The 21,417-nt window shown below is 34.0% G+C and overlaps 1 protein-coding gene and 1 non-coding gene across 2 annotated transcripts; both read left to right on the top strand.

Moving 5' to 3' along the window:
* Positions 1 to 12,699: 12,699 nt before the first annotated feature.
* LOC124846517 (secreted RxLR effector protein 161-like) lies at positions 12,700 to 13,205 on the top strand. The gene is made up of 2 exons (XM_047323793.1): positions 12,700 to 12,766; positions 12,826 to 13,205. Exons 1-2 carry the CDS (start codon positions 12,700 to 12,702, stop codon positions 13,203 to 13,205), a joined length of 447 nt encoding a protein of 148 aa, XP_047179749.1.
* Positions 13,206 to 16,396: 3,191 nt separating this feature from the next.
* LOC124846519 (small nucleolar RNA R71) lies at positions 16,397 to 16,502 on the top strand. Its single transcript, XR_007029544.1, has one exon. It is a non-coding gene; the product is annotated as a small nucleolar RNA R71 (small nucleolar RNA).
* Positions 16,503 to 21,417: the final 4,915 nt, after the last annotated feature.

Below are 21,417 nucleotides of genomic sequence, written 5' to 3' on the forward strand. Positions count from 1 at the left end.
TGCAGAGAAATCTGCTTTTAGGGTTGTTATATAACCAAAAGACCAACAATGCCCTCCTAATGGGCTTGTCCTACAAAATGACCTATAATTGGGCCCAAAGTCTTAAGGTTTGACCCAATGACCTTCTAAAACGAAATTAACTACACTACTAACGTGGGCACCTTCTTGAAGTCCAAGAATGTGCTTCCAACACTGCTTTCTCAGGTGCATCTCACCGTTTGGTCATTAAGGGCTCAGACCGATCGGTTAAGAAGGGCTCAGATAGTACTATGTAGTTCTCACGAGACCGTTCGGTCATCCACTTTCAGACAACAGTTGTTTGTCGTTCGATTCATTAATGTTCGACTATTCTGTTGAACGGTGCTCAACTGGTATCTAACCGTTCGGTGGAGGCTTCCAGCAAGGCTTTCTCAGCTCGTTTGGTGCAGATTTCAATAGACCGTTCGGTGATGTAGTGCTCAGTTGGTAGCCTACCGTTCGGTTTGTAGTGCTCGACCACTTGGTTCAGGCTTGCAACAATCGTTCGGTCAAGGCTTCAGCAAACTGTTCGGTCAGTTCTTGAACAGACCGTTCGGTTCAGAGCAATACTTCCAAATCTTTTCTCAACCTCAAACAGTGATTGTCCTACACATAATGATTGAAATAATTAAGCCCAAATAATTCAAATTAATTAAAATAAAAATTAGTCTTGAAATTTAGCCCAAATAGTGAAAATGCAACAATAATTGAGAATTAAGCACAATTCACTAACAAAATATGGTGCGGAAAGCTAAGTGAATGATACAAAATAGTGACTCATCACCGTTTACATTACTAACATAATCGTTTGTTTTGCGTTTGTCAGGAGGAAAACTATAAATTGACGCATTACACAACTCTGTAATAGATTGATCATTCAAAACTTTCATATCTAATATCTTTGATTTGAGAAAAGTGTTACAAGTGTTAAGACGCTCCAAGAAACAAGGTTCATAGAGTTTGAGACATCTTGAATATTAGAAACAAAGAAGCTTGTTTCTCAACACCAAGAAGAGGGGTTGTTGAATTGGTGATTTATAAAAACGTGCACTTTTCAATTCTTTTGGTAGAATTAGAATGATCTTTAAAACTTTCTTGCGCTGTAAGTAAAGTGCGTATGCAATGAAATGTAAAAAGATAGAGAAAGAAGATCAAACATAGTTTTTATCTTTGTTTGACCTCAATGCCTATATTCAGTAACCCTTCCAATGAACCCTTTGATTGAAGGATATTTCACTATAATTATTGAAGAATTACACCAAAGGTTTTACAGTAAACACACTCTCACAATGTATACACCTTTCCCACTGAAACAATCAAATATAGAAACGAATACACTTGCACACACAGAACCACATGTTCTTGCTGCAGAATCCCTTTGACAATCCCTTCTCAAAGTCCAAGATCTCCTTACTCTATTTCCTGGTGCACACGAACAAGGACCCTGCACAATCAACAAGTACGAAAACCTTTTCTGATCACAACAAATACACCTCAGCAGTGCGGATAGGATCAACAATCAAGCTCTCAAATTTCTTGTCAAGAATCCTTCGAGTTTCTTCAAGATCTTTGCTTCTTGATTCTTGGAGCGTCCATGTAATACGTAAAAGTTTCTGATATCAAAATTGTCAGATATGTGTATAAATGATCAAGTGTAACAGAAATACAAGCAATGCGTCAATTTATAGTTTCTATCATAACATATGCAAAGTAATCGATTAGGTAAGTAATGTAATCGATTACATAATAAAAACCAGATGTAACAAAATTACAACTAACTTAACTCTTAATTGACTTCACAATTAATGCAATCGATTCTCATTTAATGCCAGTCAAACATATTTAAAAACATGACCATTAAAGCATTTTTGAGTAAGCTGGAAACAATTTTCCAAAGATAACAAACTAAATTGATTACATAAAATGTGTAATCGATTAAGCTTAACACTTAAACAGAATTTGAAAACTTTTTGTCTTCAAAAAATCATGACAACTAATTTGAAAATGACATATGCAAAGACACGAGTTTTAATCGATTCACCAACTAATGTAATCGAGTCTAACTTGTTGTTTTGCCACAATTTAAAACTTAAGCTTTTGTGCTTGTAGTTTTCATCACTAAAAAACATACAATATGCATACAAAGATATAATCACATCATAATCACAGTAGTATGTAGAAGCAACAATATGTTCAACATATGCATTCATCAACAATAAGCATTTATGTATCCACATATGTATTAAACACAGAAAACACATTTCTGTTATGTCATGACAACATCTGTGTTGTTAAAGTCAATGTATTGTCATCATAAAAAACAAACATAGGAGTTGGGTTCAGCACTCATATGGCTCCCCTATCAACAATCTCCCTTTTCTTTAATGATGCACAACCATGATCAATAAAACAACCATGATGTATAATGCACAATCAGAAATTGTTTGACACAGTTTCAAACAGAGACATACAAATACATGTATGTCATATACATTCAACTATCTCATTAAATATTCAATTATTTCTCTCCCTTTGGGCATTAGCAAAAAAGGATTTATAGCACAAAGTAATTGAAATACAAAATAATAATGCTCCACCTGTCAACAATATGTAATTCACATGATTTTAATTTCTTCCCCTTTTAACATGTGAACAAACATGTAATAGAATATTCTGCTCCCCCTATCAATATGCATTATTTCATAGTAGAGACTCAAACATTTTCAAGCAACATATCAAAAGATATGACAAATATAAGAGCATTTCATATACAACTTGAAGCTAAACAACTTAGTGTTATCGACCATAAAGTTAAAAAAGATTCACTACGGATTATAAATAATGAGATTTATGATGAATGAACATATCTGAAATCAGAAGACATGGTTTAAAGAAAATTATTCAATAATTAAGAAACTTCAAACTAGATTGACGAAAACTTAATTGATTATGATTCTTCCTTAATCGATTCAGTTCTACAGTGTACTGAAATTCCATTTTAATGTAGTAATCAATCAGCAGACCTGCATAAGCTTTTCTTCTCAACTTGGTTAAGCATTAGTCCAGATACAGTGTAATTTGAAATAAACATTATCACAGATCAAGTATGAATATGCAATGTAATGATGTAATAGTCAAAATTTTCAACTTGCATTCATACAAGTGAAATAATCGATTCAAACAATTCAATTAATCATTCATAGTTCATATATTGTTTACCAAAAGATAATTTCATTGAAATTGAAAGATGAGTACAATATGAACCAAAAGATGGCTTAATAGCCACGATAGCAAAACAAAACATTAAGGAAAACTAAAGATAGTCATAGCTAAGACCCTAAAACTCCTACACTGAATCTGATATCTCTATAAATTCTTCGTCTGTTTTGTCCTCTTCACTTCCAAATTCATCTTCAGAAGTTCCTCCAAAAGAACTAATTCTTAATGCATAGTCCAATTTTCTATGTATACTAGAAAGGGACTTTTGTAGCTTAGACAACTTATCTTCCTGCTTCTTCAATTTATCAACAACAAACTTTTCAAACTCTGATTTGGATTTGAATTGATATTTGAACATGTCAATACCAATAGATTCAACTTCCTCTATTTTAGGAAGATGTTCATCTTTGAAAGGCCAACCTTTTTCATCTCTTCTTAAGCCCATATGATGTAAAGATATCTTCTTAATCATATTCTTCTTTGAACAACTGAGAGTGATTTCATTTGAAACATTCACTCCATAATACCACATAACCTTACTAATGAAGACAACATAAGGAAGATGGTATATTTGTTGTCTAGTGATCTTAATCATGTGATGACTCACTTTAGAAATCCAGTTTGTTGGTATCTTAGCTCGTAACGCATGTAGCAAATAAAAAGCCTTAGTATTTAGCTGTGCGAAATTTTCATTCCTTGGGAGTAAGATCGTAGCAATCACAAAAGCACACAATCTTTCATTCGTTTTCAGACCGAAAACCCTAAATAGAGTGTGGTCCCTTGGCTGCTCAGAATTTCTTAGACAATCCTTATAGATAGCCACTTTATTTATGCTAGATATACCTTGATGACATTTCTTACCCCCAGGATGAAATCCTACAATTGTTTTCAAAACAACTTCATCAATGTAGATATCAACACCCTTTACACGAGAGAGAATATGACTGCCTTCAACCTTTAAGTTAGCATAAAACACTTTGACGAGCTTAGGATAGTAATCTCCTTCCAGTTCCACAAACTTAGTTAGTCCAGAGTAAACCAACCGTTCCTGAAATGTGAACCCTTCAATGCAAAAGTACATAATACTCAACCATCTATGCCTTATCACTTCCTTGAAACCCAAAAAACATGCGAAATCAGTTCGCTTTTCCTCATCACTGAACCAACCAGTTGAATTATCCTCACTTTCAATAGGTGTAGCATTTTTTCTCGTCGAGAAGATGAAGAGGCCATTTCAGATTTTGGAATTTTAGAGATTACTTTTGCTCAGATAGGGTAAAGAGTCAACGCAATGAGTACACCACAAACTTTCAAAACTAGTATTTATAAAGGCGCACATCAGAATATATTTTAACAACAGGCCCATTTATAATTTCAGATATAGAAAGCCCTGATGAAACATTTTAATCGATTTTATTAATCTTGAAACCGGTTACTTCTTAACAATTTTACACAAAATAGAGAAGCATAGAAAAATAGTCTAATCGATTTCACTATTAGCACAATTGGTTAAAGTTCGTCAAGACTGTTTTTCAAATATTCTACATAGTAGATGAGGAAACAACATTCACACACATCAATACACATTCACAAACAGAAACAATGATGCATGAATACATGAATTGATAGTAGATGTTACCATAGAATACTACTCAAGAGATTTAGATATGTTTCATTGAAATTCATCCTTGAGTGTTGTCTAATGCTTGATCATCTTACTTCCCTACAAAACTTTCAAATGGTTTTGTTGCAGGTACTCATATGAACTTGGGGCCTTTCTTGTTAGTTAGAGGAGGTTTCTCTTTGGGAATCCAATTGTATTTTCCCTTTGGAACACCTACCTTTCCGTAATAACAGTTTCTTACAATATGCCCAATAGTATTACAATAAAAACAGGTATTGGAAGCAGGTTTATTCAATTCCATGAATCTTTTAGAATTTACTCTTTCACTTTTAGCTTTATAACCAATTCCCTGCCTATTTATTGCTCTACCTTGTGATCCTTGGAGCGTCAATGTAATTTGTAAAACTTTCTCAGATAAAAACTGTCAGATATGAAAATGTACAAATTGTTGATAGGGGGAGCCATGTGAGTGGTGAACCAAAATCTTGTGTTTGTTTTTTATGATGACAACACATTGACTGTAACAACAAAAATGTTGTCATGACACAAAAAAAAACTTTTTTTGTGTTTAATAGATATGTGGATATATAAATGCATTATGTTGGACATACTACTACGATTCTGATGTTATTATATCTTTGTATGCATACTGTATGTTTTTGAGTGATGAAAACCACAAGCACAAAAGCTTAAGTTTTGCATTGTGCCAAAACAACAAGTTTGAATCAATTACATTAGTTGGTGAATCGATTAAAACTCGTGTCTTGGCATATATCATTTTCAAATGTGCTATGAAGAGTGTTTGAAGAGAAAAAGTTTTCAAAATATGTTTAAGTGTTAAGCTTAATCGATTACACATTTTATGTAATGAATTAAGTCTGTTATCTTTTGAAAACTGTTTTCGAATTAGTCAAAATGCTTTAACGGTCATATTTTTTAAATATGTTTGACTAACATTAAATGTGAATCAATTATATTAATTGTGCATTCAATTAAGAGCCGACTTAGTTGTATTTCTATTATGTAACCGATTACATTACTAACATAATCGATTACGTTTGCGTCTATTACTGTTGAATCTTTTAGCAAACGTACCAATAGTCAACTGTAGTATAATGATTTTTAAGTAAGAGTATCAATCCCACGAGGAACAACTTCAATTAAATAGATAAATTTATCTCAAACAACATATATACAAGGGTATTCAATCTGATTCATAATGGATTTTGATAATTTATACTACGTTGCCTAAAAGTAAAATAGTAACAACAGATAAGTTAAAGAAAGTTTAATATGAGAAGTTGGGATTGAATTCATCTATCTCACTCGTCTGCAATCTGAATGAATATAAACATATAGCAACTGAAATTACCAATATTGATGCAACACACATAAGTCATTTATACCGATTCCTCGCGTATAAATTTCATAAGATCAGTTCCTTGAATATTGATTCCTCACATATCCAACAAACTGTCCAACATTATATTCAAGTGTTATAAGCAATTGATAAACTAAAATCTATCCCTAGCATCACAGGATATCAAGTATTCTTGTTCAAATCAGATTTTAGAAATACTTTCCAGTCACATCTAAAACCCACATTCATGAAACTATTGATAAAATATAATCAAACACTAAGAGCAGAACACAAATACCAATATTGAATAGAAAAATAAATGCTATATATAAATATCACCATATTACATCCGAGTTCGAATCGATTACATTCAATCCTAAGAGAAAAGATTAGCCACTCATGGTAGCCATTAGCATTCTAAGAGATGAAGAAGAAGATCAACCAACTAAAGTGGAAGAACAACTCTTTCTGTGATATTTTTATCCGTCGCTCTCCCCATCCTTCCGTTCTTTCTGACTCGTGAGTATATATATTGCGCGAATTCTCGCTTAAGCTAGATGATTATCGCTTAAACGAGAAGAAACTTCTTGGAGAAGATAGGTCATTCTTGCTTAAGCTAAATTATTCTCGCTTAACCAAGAATAACTTTTAAATTAATGGCTGTTAGAATCGCTGCAACGGAATTATTAGCATGGAACAAACCAAGAGGGGGGGTGAATTGGTTATATACTTTTATTTTGCCTTTTATTATTTTTCTCTTAATTTTTCTTACTGAGCAGATAATTAAATATAAATGACAGAGTAAGGGAAAGAGAAAAATTGCAGAGGTGATTTTATCCTGGTTCAGATCACTCAGATCCTACGTCCAGTCGCTTATCTCAAACAAGATAAACCTTTTTCACTAACACAAAACAGTTACAAATATTAATCACAAAGAAAAACAATTTGTAAGAGTTTAGAAATACCACCTCTCTTGAAACCACAAGAGACGAACTTACACTTCCTTTGAATCTTCACAAAGGATGAACACCTCCTTCGAATGCTTCACGAAGGATGATTCTCTTCCAGGCACTTCCTCGGATACACCAAGGATGAACAAGCTATTCCTCTGTCACCGCAGTAGCACTTCAGGACTTTGCAGACAAGAGGTTCCTTAGCTTCAACAATCTCACAGAGTTCTCAAAGAGTTCAGAGATCTTTATCACAAGGGAAGAGTTGTTTTTGAGATAAAGAGTGAGCCATTTTATAGACTCAGCCTAATACCCTTCCATTCTTCGAAAACGGGCCATCTAACGCATTTAATCGATTAACACAAGTATTAATTGATTACAATGAGTACAACGGCTAGTTTTTCAAATCTGAAACCCCCAACGGCTAGTGTTAATCGATTATTCTCAGGAATAATTGATTAACTAATCGATTATTATTAGCTTTAATCGATTATTACAGGGGCACTTGGGTTTTCAGAGCCAGCCTCGTTTTAATCGATTAAAACTGGTTTTAATCGATTAAAACAGCTTGTAGATGATTCTCAATAGTAAATAAATCAAATATAAATTACAAGAATCAACCCTAATACATATTTGAGCACTATTACATCAACTTTGATTATTATAAAAGTTTTATAAAATACAGAGATCTTCAATTTGTCTTTATGTATCTTGACTTGTGCAAATCTGTTCATCATCAAAACTTCATCTTTGATTTTTGCTAACAATGGCTTCTTGGACGAATCTTGCTTAAGCGAGATCATTTTAGCTTGGACGAAATTTTGTAGGATTTGTTGCTCTTCTCTATTTTCTCTTCTCTCTTAATTTACCTGGAACATATACAAAATATGGATCAAATGATTTCCTTTTAATCAAAAACTCGTAAACATATGATTATATTTCATCTTTCATAGATTGGGGCGAATTAATACAAATGTACACAATTTAAAACAGAAGTGCCAAAATTTCATATGAAAATTTACTACTTTTTTGCACTTATCAACTCCCCTCAACCTAGCATCTTGCTTGTCCTCAAGCAAAGTAATAAGATCCCAACAGCTTTTCAAAACTCAAACTTTGAACTTGGTTATTTCATAGTCCTTACAAGACAAATTGTGCATTCCAAACTACAGATTTAAAATCAGAAGCAAATGGTGAATCCAATTATCAAATAAAATTAGGATAAAAGTGCAGCAAATTTTTCAAAACAATCAATTGTAAGAACCATTGATTCTAACCATGGAAATTCTCTATTGAATCTAACAAGGATGTGTTTCTCTCATTTTCCACTGAATTTGAACAAATTAAAATTGCAAGTCCTTTTCAATCAAACCACAAACACAATCAACATGAATCTCAAGGACTTTTAAAGGTTGTAATAAGGTTGGGCTTCCAAGAATTACGGTTGTGTAGATTATTGATGGGGGAGCACTGGTTTAGTTGAACCTACAATCTCAGAGCTTCTGGTTTTTGATGATGACAACACATAATTAATAACACATGTGTTATGTGTTACATGTTCATTACTTTCATGATTATGATATATGAGAACATGTTTGTGTTGTTTTTGTCAAAGCATGCAAATTCACTGTGTTTTACATGAGATCTTATCTGTGATGCATAACAAATGTTTTGAAAAAGGAAAACCACATACACTTTTGCTGAACTTTAATTGAGTGTCAAAACAACAATTTTAAGTCGACTTCATTATGTAGTAAGTCAATTAAAACTCGTGGCTTTGCACAAACCTTTTCAAAGTGTGCGGTGAGAAATTTTGAAGAGAAAGTTTTTCAAAACTGTTTTTAACTGTTACAAAGTCGACTATGTGCGCAAGCCATTCGACTAAGTTTGTTATGTTTTGAAATTCTGTAAATGCTTGTATTAAATGTTACAATGGTTATATTTTTAAATATGTTGACCAAGCATTTATTGTGATTCGACTGCATTAATTATAAATTCAACTAACTCCATTGATTGTTGCTAACTACTTTAACTGAATTGTGATATTCGACTCTATTAGTATGGAAAACTATATATAGACGCAAATTTGATTTATGTAGATACTTTTTGATTCTAACGATTTGATTGATTTCTTTCAGACTATTGATCTCTTGTAGAAAGTGTGAAAGCTCCAAGAATTCATCAAGAAGACCGTGGTGTTCATCTTTGGTGATTGCTTCTTGACGAACAAGAATCTGTGTGCTCTTAGTGTCTAATCAACCTGCACTTGAGTGTCTATTTCATGATCAATTTCTATTAATCTTGTGAAGATTGGAGTTGCCCTGTTGTGGCTACAGGAAGAAGACGTGTTATGTTTCGGACTTTGAGGGGTTTCATAAAAGGGTTGAAGACGGCAAGAGAGGGGACATCTTGCTGCTGGTCTTTGTGTGTTGAATGCCTATATTTTGATTAGAGGGTTAGAGAGGTGTTTTATATTTTTGACGTAGAGGTCTCTATAAAAGCCTTGTTGTATAAACCTTGATCATTATAGTGCATTTGCTTCCTGTGGTGGAAGGACACTAGATGTAGGCTTGGTCGAACCAGTATAAAAACCCAGTGTTTGATTTTTCTATCCCTACTCTGTTACATTCAATCGACTTTATTTTTCACACATTCGACTATATTCGGCTGCACTACAAAGTCTTTTTACTTGTGTTTCAAGAAAGCTTTTAAAAGAATCTACTTTGCGAAAAATATTTAAAGAAAACATTGTTTTTGTATTTCACCAATTCACCCGCCTCTTGGTGTTGAAAACTAAGTCATTCTATTTTTAACAATTGGCACCAGAGCTGGTTTTCATAAAATATTTGAAAAACTAGTCGATTACGTTTTCTTTTAAATCGACTGATCCTGGAAAATGGCTTCTGTTTCTCAAACAAGAAGGATAAGTGAATCTGCCTTTGAATTGATATCAGCTACTTGCAATGCAAAATTAAACTTTGTTACTAACGACATCTATGAATATTTTGAAATAGGGATTTCACGAAACAAAGAAGTTTCTTGTGTCAACAAGTTCAGCTCCAGATCACAAAGATTAAATCTGCAGGGTGAAAGATTTACGAGATTTCTCAATATGAAGAAAGAAGACAGGATTCAAAGTGAAAATAAAGAAAATGTACATGAAAGGGATCTCATCATGATGGAAAAATCTCAGACAACAGAGCAATGCTTGAGACAAGGAATGAAAAGCTTCATGTGGTACCTAGACAGTGGATGCTCAAGGCATATGACAGGAGATCCAACAAAGTTCATTAGTATATCTTACAAGACTTCTAGTTATGTCACATACGGCGAAAACAACAAAGGAAAGATTATCGGTATAGGTAAAATCAAAACTCCTTCTTCTTATGAAATTAAAAATGTACTTCTTGTTGAAGGGTTAAATCACAATCTACTTAGCATCAGTCAACTATGTAGAGGATTGAAGATTACATTTGAACCTAAATATTGTCTGATCAACAACGGTTCAACTGATGAGATGTTACTTGTGGGAAAAAGACATAATAACATCTACATAATCGACTTCAAAGATACATCATTCAAGTCTGTCGTTTGTTTGATGACTAAGGAAGATGATGTCTGGTTGTGGCACAAGAGACTAGCTCACATCAACATGAGCCAACTGAACAAGTTAGTATCAAAGGATCTTGTCATTGGTCTTCCCAACATTCGCTACGCTTCTGAGAGATTATGTGATGCATTCCAAAAGGGAAAACAAACTGGGCAGTCCTTCAAGAACAAAAGGAAGATGTCAACTTGCAGACCTCTGCAACTTCTACACATGGACTTATTCGGTCCCTGAAGGGTGAAAAGTCTAGGTGGAAATTCTTATGGATTAGTAATCGTGGATGACTATTCTCACTTCACTTGTACCTTCTTCATCCCTGCCAAGAGTGACACATTCAAAGTGTTTAAGAAGTTTGCTGCTATTATTCAAAATGAGAAAGAACTCAGAATCAAATCGATTAGAAGTGACTACGACAAAGAATTTCAGAATAAAACATTTGATGAATACTGTGCGGAAATGGGAATATCTCACAATTTCTCAGCACCTAGAACACCTCAACAAAATGGTATAGTTGAAAGAAAGAATAGGGCATTAGAAGAGTTAGCAAGAACAATGCTGAATGAAAGGAACATGCCAAACTATTTATGGGAAGATGCAATAAGTACAACATGCTATGTGTTGTACAGAACTGTAATAAGATCAATGTTGAAAGCAACTCCATATGAGCTATTCAAAGGAAGAAAGCTAAATATCTCACATCTAAGGATCTTCGGATGCAAATGTTTTGTACTAAACACTGGAAAGGAAAACCTTGGTAAGTTTGACTCCAAGGCTGATAAAGGAATTTTTATAGGATATTCATTTACAAGCAAAGTTTATCGGGTATACAACAAGAGAACAATGTGTGTTGAAGAATCGGTTCATGTTGCGTTTGATGAGTATGTTGAAACCGCTGTTAATCCTAAACAGACTAGAAAATCTATAGAAGCTGACAACTCTACTGGAGAAGAGGAAGAAAATGAGGAAATTCTAGAAGAAGAGAACTCTGACGACGTAATCGATTCTCCCAGAACAGAATCGGTTAAGGAATGGAAAGTTCCTAAAAATGTCTCCACAGGAAACATAATTGGTGATATTACGAGAGGTGTGTCTACAAGAAGGCAACTGAATCAGTTCAACATGAATGTTGCATACGTGTCTAAGATTGAGCCAAAAAGGGTTGAAGATGCTCTTGCAGATGAAAATTGGATGATGGTCATGCAAGAGGAACTAAACCAGTTTAAGAGGAATAATGTATGGGAATGGGTACCAAGAATAGATAACCTGTAGGTCATAAGCACAAAATGGGTTTTCAGAAATAAGATGAATGATTCAGGTGAAATCAAAAAATAAAGCAAGATTAGTTGGAAAAGGCTACTGCCACGAGGAAGGAATCAATTATGATGAAACATATGCACCTGTGGCTAGACTGGAGGCAATAAAAATTCTTCTTGCTATTGCATCAGTGATGAAATTCAAGCTATATCAAATGGATGTCAAAAGTGCATTCCTAAATGGATATATTAAAGAGGAAGTTTATGTGGAACAACCACCAGGATTTGAGAATTTTGAACATCCAGACTATGTATTCAACCTCAAAAAGGCTTTGTATGGGTTGAAGCAAGTGCCAAGGTCATGGTGTGAGTGCTTAAGTGAGTTTCTGGTAAAGAAAGGATTCTCCAGGCGTAAAGTTGACTTAACTCTCTGCATTAAAAGTTCAAATAAAGATAAATTGTATGTTCAAGTTTATGTTGATGACATTATCTTCGGATCAACTAATCCTACTTTGTGCAAAGAATTTTTCAAGACTATGCAGGATGAGTTTGAGATGTCCATGATGGGAGAGCTTACTTACTTTCTTGGTCTTCAAGTCAAGTAAGCGAAAAATGGCATTTTCATTCACCAATCCAAGTACTATACTGATCTGTTGAAGAAATTCAAAATGCTGGATTGCAAGGAAGCTGCAACTCCCATAGCTACAAACTGCTACCTAGATCTTGATGAAGCTGGTAAGGACGTTGATCAAAAGATGTATACATGTATGATTGAATCTTTGTTATATCTAAAGCCAATAAACCTGACATCATGCACAGTGTATGTCTTTGTGCTAGATTTCAGTCTTCACCTAAAGAATCAAACCTAACTGCTGTAAAAAGAATTTTGAAATATCTTAAAGGAACAAAAAGTCTTGGACTGTGGTATCCAAACTGTACAAATATTTTTCTTGAAGGTTATAGTGATTCTGACTTTGAAGGATGTAAGCTAGATAAAAAGAGCACTAGTGACACTTGTCATCTACTTGGATCTTCTTTAGTCAATTGGCATTCAAAGAAACAAGCTTGTGTGGCATTATCCACCACAGAAGCTGAATACATAGCAGCTGGTAGCTGTTGTGCTCAGCTTCTTATGATCAAGAGCCAACTAGAAGATTACAGTATATTGAAATAAATTTGACTAAAAATCCTGTTCTTCATTCGAAAACTAAGCATATTGAAATAACACATCACTTCATATGAGACCACATCCTCAAGGGTGAAATTAAGGTCGAATATGTAGATACCTTACATCAATGGGCTGATATTTTAAAAAATCATTGAACAAAGAAAGATTTTATACTATTCGAAATGAACTAGGAATCTTAAATGATAGTAGTATAAAGTAGTGGTTTATATTTGATTAAAGTCGATTGTGTTATGTATGAAGTTGAACATATTACTGATTAATACTGCATTCATACATTTATGCACAGATTATACCTGTATTAATTCTTGTATTACAATGATTCTAAAATGTTTGATCTGGAAAAGATCTTGAAAGGTTTTGCAGGAACATTGCTTCTGGATGAACAATTGGAGATTCAATTCAAATGGAAAGTAATGAAATCGATTGCAACAGTGGATCAATCGATTACTGTTTAACAGGGGTTATAAATTCCATGAATTGGAATTTGGTTATTCGGTTTATTGATCACATATTACTAATTGTTTCTTTTTCAATATATCTTTGTTCTATAATTGATTGAAATTACTTTAGATAATATTGAGATTGTTGATTGATATTGTATCTGTGCTACATTGACGTGTTTGCACAATTTCTGATATGATACAATATTGTCACATGCTTATACATGCTTTAAAATGTTTTGTGAAAGCTGCATTGTGCATTTGGGTTTTGAATGTAAAACATGCATAATGGTAGAGAAAGCATTGCATGATATTTTAGATATTCCACATGCGTACACTTAAGGAGGGGAATTTATCTTTTTCATATGATTATCTATGAAAGGGGGAGAATCTATCTCTGTGTTATATTTATGGATGCATCTCTGCATGTCTGATTATCTGAATATCATTACCCATTTGCATACCTTTTTTGCTAATGCACAAAGGGGGAGAATGTTGGGAGAATGTTCTGATATTCATTTTGAGCTCTGATATACATTTTGTTTGCTCTGATATATTCTGATATGAATTTATATGTTTTTGCTCTGAATAAAAAATGAGAAGATTTCAACATTTGCTCGGTACATTTTGATCATTTGTTGATAATTTGCTCTGATACATTTTGATATATGATTTGATTTGTACAACATTGTTGTTTATTAATCATGGTTGTTCATCATCAAAAAAGGGGGAGATTGTTGAGATTGTTGATAGGGGGAGCATTGGTTTAACTAAACCTACAATCTCAAAGCTTCTGGTTTTTTTGATGATGACAACACATAATTAATAACACATGTGTTGATGTGTTACATATTCATTACTTTCATGATTATGAATATATGAGAACATGTTTGTGTTCTTTTTGACAAAGCATGCAAATTCACTGTGTTTTACATGAGATCTTATCTGTGAATCCATAACAAATGTTTTGAAAAAGGAAAACCACATGCACTTTTGTTGAACTTTAATTGAGTGGCAAAACAACAGTTTTAAGTCGACTTCATTATGAAGTAAGTCGATTAAAACTCGTGGCTTTGCACAAACTTTTCAAAAGTGTGCTGTGATAATTTTTGAAGAGAAAGTTTTTCAAAATTATGTTTTTAACTGTTACAAAGTCAACTATGTGCGCAAGCCATTCGATTAAGTTTTTTATGTTTTGAAATTCTGTTCATGCTTGTATTAAATGTTACAACGGTTATATTTTTAAATATGTTGACCAAGCATTTATTTTGATTCGACTGCATTAATTGTAAATTCAACTAACTACATTGATTGCTGCTAACTACTTTAACTGAATTGTGATATTCGACTCTTTAAATATTTTTCGCAAAGTAGATGCCTTTAAAAGCTTTCTTGAAACGCAAGGAAAAAGACTTTGTAGTGCAGCGGAATATAGTCGAATGCATGAAAATAAAGTCGACTGAATGTAATAGAGTAGGGTTAGAAAAATCAAACACTAGGTTTTTATATTGGTTCGGCCAAGCCTACATCCAATGTCCTTCCACCACAGGAAGTAAATGCACTATAATGATCAAGGTTTTTACAACAAGGCTTTTACAGATACCTCCATGGCAAAAATATAAAACACCTCTCTAACCCTCTAATAAAAATATAGGCATACAACACACAAAGACCAGAAGCAAGATGACCCCTCTCCTACCATCTTCAACCCTTTGAGAAACCCCTCAAAGTCCAGAACGCAACACGTCCTCTTCCTGTAGTCACAACAGAGCAACTCCAATCTTCACAAGATTGACACAAAATGATCACAAAATAGACACCTCAAGTGCATGTTGATCAGACAGTAAGAGCACACAGATTCTTTCTCGTCAAGCAATCACCAAAGATGAACACCACGGTCTTCTTGATGAATTCTTGGAGCTTTCACACTTTCTACAAGAGATCAATAGTAATGGATTTACAATTTTACCACTCTTGGTAGTAATTGATTTACAATGCTCCTTGGGATTAGTTTGGGTGTTGGCTGAAACATGACTTGCATGTTGATCTGATAGTTGTTTAGCCAACTATCCAACCTGTGTTTCAAGATTTCTGATTGAAGCTTCTGTATTTTTCTGATTGGTTATAGATGCTTGCATGAATTTTTCTAAAGTATCCTCCAATTTGGTTGTTCTTTCATACACAGATGGATTTTGTTGTTGATGCTGATAAGGAGGTTGTCTATTTGAAGGACCAACATCTTGTTTCCATCCAAAATTCTGACTTTGATTGTTTCTCCACCCTTGTGAAAAGTTATTGTTGTTAGAGAAATCACATGTTCTTCTTTGATTGCTCATATATTGAACTTCTCCTTCTTGTGGACTACTTTGATATGAACAATGACCATTGGGATGGTCATCTCCACAGAAGTTACATCTCATGGGTTGTTGACAGGGAGAAGATTGTACTTCTTTCAACTGCTCAGATAAATTAGCCATTTGTTTGGTTAATCCTTCCATCTGCTGAGTCAGGATTTTATTCTGAGCTAAAATTGCATTTGTAGTACTAAGATCAAGCATACCTTTCTGTTGAATTGTTTTTCTATTATGTTGAGCTTGATGGTCTGTAGATGTTAGTGCCTCAATTATTCTTGTTTCTTACATACATCATTGTTCCTCCAACTGTTGCATCTAATATCATTTTTGTGTCTGGCCTCAAACCCCATTGCAGAAAATATTTAGTTGACCAATATCTTCAAACCCATGATTTGGGCATCTCCTCAATAAAGAATTAAATCATTCCCAAGCTTCCCAGAATGGCTCATCTGGTCCTTGCCTAAAAGTAGAAATCTCAGCTTTTGCCTTAATGTAACGAGAAGGTCGAAAGAATCTATTCAAGAATTTATCTTCTACATCACTCCACTTGTTCAGACTCTGGTTTGGATGTGATTTAAGTCATTCCTTTTCTTTGCCTATCAAAGAAAAAGGAAACAAACACATATATACATGGTCAAGATCTCTTTCTTCAAATCCCATAGTTCCTATCAGTTCATAGAACGTAGAAAGATGAATATATGGATCTTCATTATCCATTCCAGTGAATTGATGAGAACTGATAAGGCTAAGCATAGCCTCCCAGTGTTCTTCTAGGTGGGGTTGGTTCTTCTTCCGCAATATTTTCTGTTTCCAGATGTGTGATGTAAGTATTGGAAGATTTTTCCTTTGTTTTTCCTTGCTTCTTCTTGTTTTTTCCTATATTTCTTCGAGCGGTTTTTTCTATCTCTAGGTCAAATGCTAATTGATCTTTAGAAACCTGACCGCTTAAGAACATAAATCAAAACAACTCAAGAAAGGATTAGTACAAAAGAAAAAACTAAATAAACTAAGTAAATAAAAAGAAATATATTCACAAAGCTGGATGAGATAACTTTAAAAATTCAAAAAGAAAATCGGTCCCCGACAACAGCGCCAAAAATACTTGTTGAATCTTTTGGCAAGCGTACCAATAGTCAATTGTAGTATAATGATTTTTAAGTAAGAGTATCAATCCCACGAGGAACAACTTCAATTAAATAGATAAATTTATCTCAAACAGCATATATACAAGGGTATTCAATCTGATTCATATTTTGATAATTTATACTACGTTGCCTAAAAGTAAAATAGTTATAGCAGATAAGTTAAAGAAATTTTAATATGAGAAGTTGGGATTGAATTCATTGTTGAAACCTCGGCAAGTGTAACCGAATCGTATCAAGTAATAAAACCTGGTAAGACCAAGTATCGTTCTCCCAAAGGACTCACGGCCTAGACAATTATGTGATTTGTTGATTATCTAAGACTTATGAACAAATTCTTGTAGGTTTAAATGCAAAATACTGAAAACTAAATATGAATGCATGCATTGATCATTGGGCAAGAAGAAACAAAACACGTGGTTTGAAATATATGAATGAATATGATGTTGGGGTTTATCAATTTCATCCTATCCACTCTCATGTATTCAAAAATTCATCTTTCTTCATTAATGTTAATGCCACTTTTTAAATTACCTTAAACTTGATGTCTCGGCGAAGAAAGCCTAATCATAATCACTAGTTTACAATGTCTTGTCTCCCTAGAAATTACTCATGCATTATAAAGCACAGAAGCTTAAAGGCAACCAACCATCATACTCCTATGTCTAGGTTTATACTACTATTGGGAGAGATTCCCCAGATCTAGATTTTACCGTATGTGTCCATATCGACAAAATCAATAATCATGACATTGAATGAGTTTAACAATGCATGCTTAGAGCAAAGAGGAAAAACCCTAACAATTAATGAAAGAAAGCATATATCATAAAGATCTTGAAGAACAAATTCAATACATGAGAGTTTCAAAGGATTACATTGATTCCCCAACAACAATAAAGGTTTAGTTCACCATATTCATGGTGAAACTAGATGAAATACAATGAAAGAGTGAAAGATAAAACCCTACAAAGGTGAGAAAGCAGTTGTAGCATCCAAAATCCTCCTCCAAGGGGTGAAAGAGTGTGTTTCTGCTTCGTTCCAGCCAAAGATCACTGACCTAGGTCGACTAAAACCTTATATAGTATTCTAAAAATTACAAAAAAGTGAGCCCAAGCCCATAAGAATGTCGCTCAGCAGTAAGTGCATGACTTCTATTATGTCCCTCAGCTGCAGTTTTACCCCTCAGCGGTGACTGCAGGCCTTCAAAGTGCTGCTCAGCGGTAAATGGCGTTGAGCGGTACTTGCGGCTTCTTCCTTTTATGGACTTTTTCTTCCTTTTTTGAATCCAACTCTTAGCTCCTTAACCTCTTTCACTTAATTCATCTTAAAACCTGCAAAAACAAGGAAATGAAGCATAAAACCTGTCCAACTCTCTTATTTTCAAAACTTCAAAAAAAACATGATTCCAAGCTAGTTTCTAAGTCATAAAGGTTGTCTTTAAGGTCAAATTTAAGTATAAAAATAACAGTTTTTCAACTGTTATCACAACCCCAACTTATAACTTTGCTTGTCCTCAAGCAAACAAGATGTAACTCAATCTTCCATCAATCCATACAATGGTTCACTGATAACAGTTGAAAAACTGTTATTTTCATGCTTAAAATTGATACTAAAAGCAACCTTTAACACTTAGAAACTAGCTTGGAATCATGCTTTTGTTTATATTTTTGGAAATAAGAGAGTTGGACAAGTTTATGCTTGATTTCAGTGTTTTATGCAGGTTTTAAGGTGAATTTGATGAAAGAAGTGAAGAAGGATAGAGATGGAATCAGAAAAGAACTCAAAAAGTGCAAAGGAAGAGAAGCCGCAAGTACCGCTCAGTGCCAGTTTACCGCTGAGCGGCACTAATGAACACCCGCTGGCTCCGCTGAGGGGTGAAAGTGCAGCTGAGGGGAAGAATTCAACACACGCACTTACCGTTGAGCCGTAGTTTACCACTAAGCGCCATTATTTTGGGCTTAGGCCCACTTTTCTGTAATATTTCGAATAGCATATAAGATTTAGGACTTCCTAGGGTTTGTATCTTTGGCAGAGTACGAAGCAAACACACACCTTTACACTCCTTAGAGGAAGATTTTGGATGCTAAGGCTACCTACTCAACTTTCTAGGGTTCTATTTTTCACTATTTCATTGTATTTCATCTAGTTTCACCATGAATATGGTGAACTAAACTCTTCTTGTTGTTGGGGAATCAATGGAATCTTTTGAAGCTCTCATATATGGAATTTTGTGTTTAAACATCATATTTATGATACATGCTTTCTTTCATCATTAGTTAGGGTTTTTCTTCTTTGCTCAAAGCATGCATTGTTTAACTCATTCGATGTCATGATTATTGGTTTTGTCGATATGGACACATACGGGGAAATCTAGAACAGGGGAAATTCTCCCAAAAGCAGTATTGCCTAGACATAGGGATATGAGGGTTGGTTGCCTTTAAGCTTCTGTGCTTCAGAATTAATTATTAGGGATGCTAGGAATTGTATGAACTCATAATTAAGGATATGCTTTCTTCGCCGAGACATCAGGTTTAAGGTAATTTAGAGAGTGGCATTAACATTGATTAAAAGAATGATGAATTCCTAAAATATATGAAAGTGGATAAGATGAAATTGATTACCCCAACAACATACTCATCCATATAATTCGTTCAGTGTTTGTGTTCTTCTTTCCCATTGATCAGCACATGAATACATGTTTACTTTTTGTCTTTTGCATTTGAAACTTATAACAATTTGTTCTCAAGTCTTAAATAATCAAGAAATCATATAACTAACTAGGCCGTGAGTCCTTTGGGAGAACGATACTTGGTCTTACCGAGTTTATTACTTGATACGATTCGGTCACACTTGCCGAGGGTTAAACAAGTTTTTGGTGCCATTTTTCGGTGTTCATAAATTTGTCATCATTCACCACATTGAAAACTTCTTTTCTCAAGACAAGTAATTACTCAAATTAGCTCATCATAAAGACTTCAATCAAGATGTGCATATTAATTAGTGTTCACACAATCACATAATATCCAACAAATGCTACTTTCATGAATGATCAATCAACTAAGCATATATGTTCTTATGTGTTCATGGACTCTTTCCTCACTAGATAAAGTGTTTCACTCAAACACACAAGTGTATAAGAGGTCACTCATCCACTCTACTATCACGATGTCACATGAATTAACTTTGCCTTTCATTTTTCCACAATAAAAAACATTCACAAGTAAGTATCATCACAAGGACTTTTCTATGGCTTATAATGTGGCTGGACTAACAACAAAATTAGTTTTTCTAGATTACAAAATCCTTGAGTCAACTGAATCATCTAAACAAAACCATTCTTCCTTCTTCTCAACTTTCTTTTGCATTGAGCCTTTCTCTTTTTCTTTCTTTTCTTCCTTTTTCTTTTGATTTTCACATGCTTAGCTCTCGGCTCAATGCTTGTTATTTTCCCTTTCTAGATTTCCCAACAACCCCAAACTTGAACATTTATCAATACCATAAAATATTCTCAACTCAACTCAAGGTAAAGCTTTTCAAAAAGGGTTTTCAAATCATGTTCATGGTTAAAGGTTCAAAGGATAGAACACATAGTGTTCTCTTTTAGTGGGCTAAAATCATGCATCTTGGCTAAAAAGGGTTACCAACAAATGGCCTTAATCATATGACACATACAAGTAAGTGATTTAATTATAGAAAACATGGGCAAAGTCATTCATGCTTTCAATCAAAACTCTGGATCTCAAAACCTCACATATAGGTTCATTTAACCATTCCATATACCCATCCTGCTTAGCATCATAATCACAATCACAACATCATGCATTTGTTCACAAAGCTTGTGAACCACCTGTATCTCAGCATATAATGTGCACATTCTCAACATCAGTCAATATCAAAGCATCATCAAGCATTACTTGTCACAAAAAAGTCAAAAGCAAACCATCATAACAGACACAGTTTCAAATTGAGTATATCAAACCCTATTCTATTAACCGAAGCAAATAAGTTTAGTAGTACAAAATAAAAGATAGAAAAGATCATGCTCTAGTGCAGATAACATCCATCAGTAAATGCTATCTCAGCTCCTCATCAGCTCGTGAGGGAGTGATCTTGTTCTTTCTTTCACCATAAAATTGTGAGCCTTGAGCCATCATTTCTTGGTGTTTTAGAGTGAACCTTGGCTACTGTTTGCACCACTTTTAGCTGCTGTTTTCACACTAATTCTAACGTGGTTGTTGTGTTAGATTGTTTCTGTTTGTGC

Source organism: Vigna umbellata, chromosome 9, assembly GCF_029865625.1.
Source record: "Vigna umbellata cultivar VRB3 chromosome 9, Vumbellata_1.0, whole genome shotgun sequence".
Lineage (NCBI taxonomy): Eukaryota > Viridiplantae > Streptophyta > Magnoliopsida > Fabales > Fabaceae > Vigna > Vigna umbellata.

Coding starts and splice junctions, on each gene's coding strand:
- LOC124846517 (XM_047323793.1), top strand. CDS start 12,700: ATGCTGGATTGCAAGGAAGCTGCAACTCCCATAGCTACAAACTGCTAC. Junction 12,767..12,825: donor CCTAGATCTTGATGAAGCTG/GTAAGGACGTTG, acceptor TTATATCTAAAG/CCAATAAACCTGACATCATG.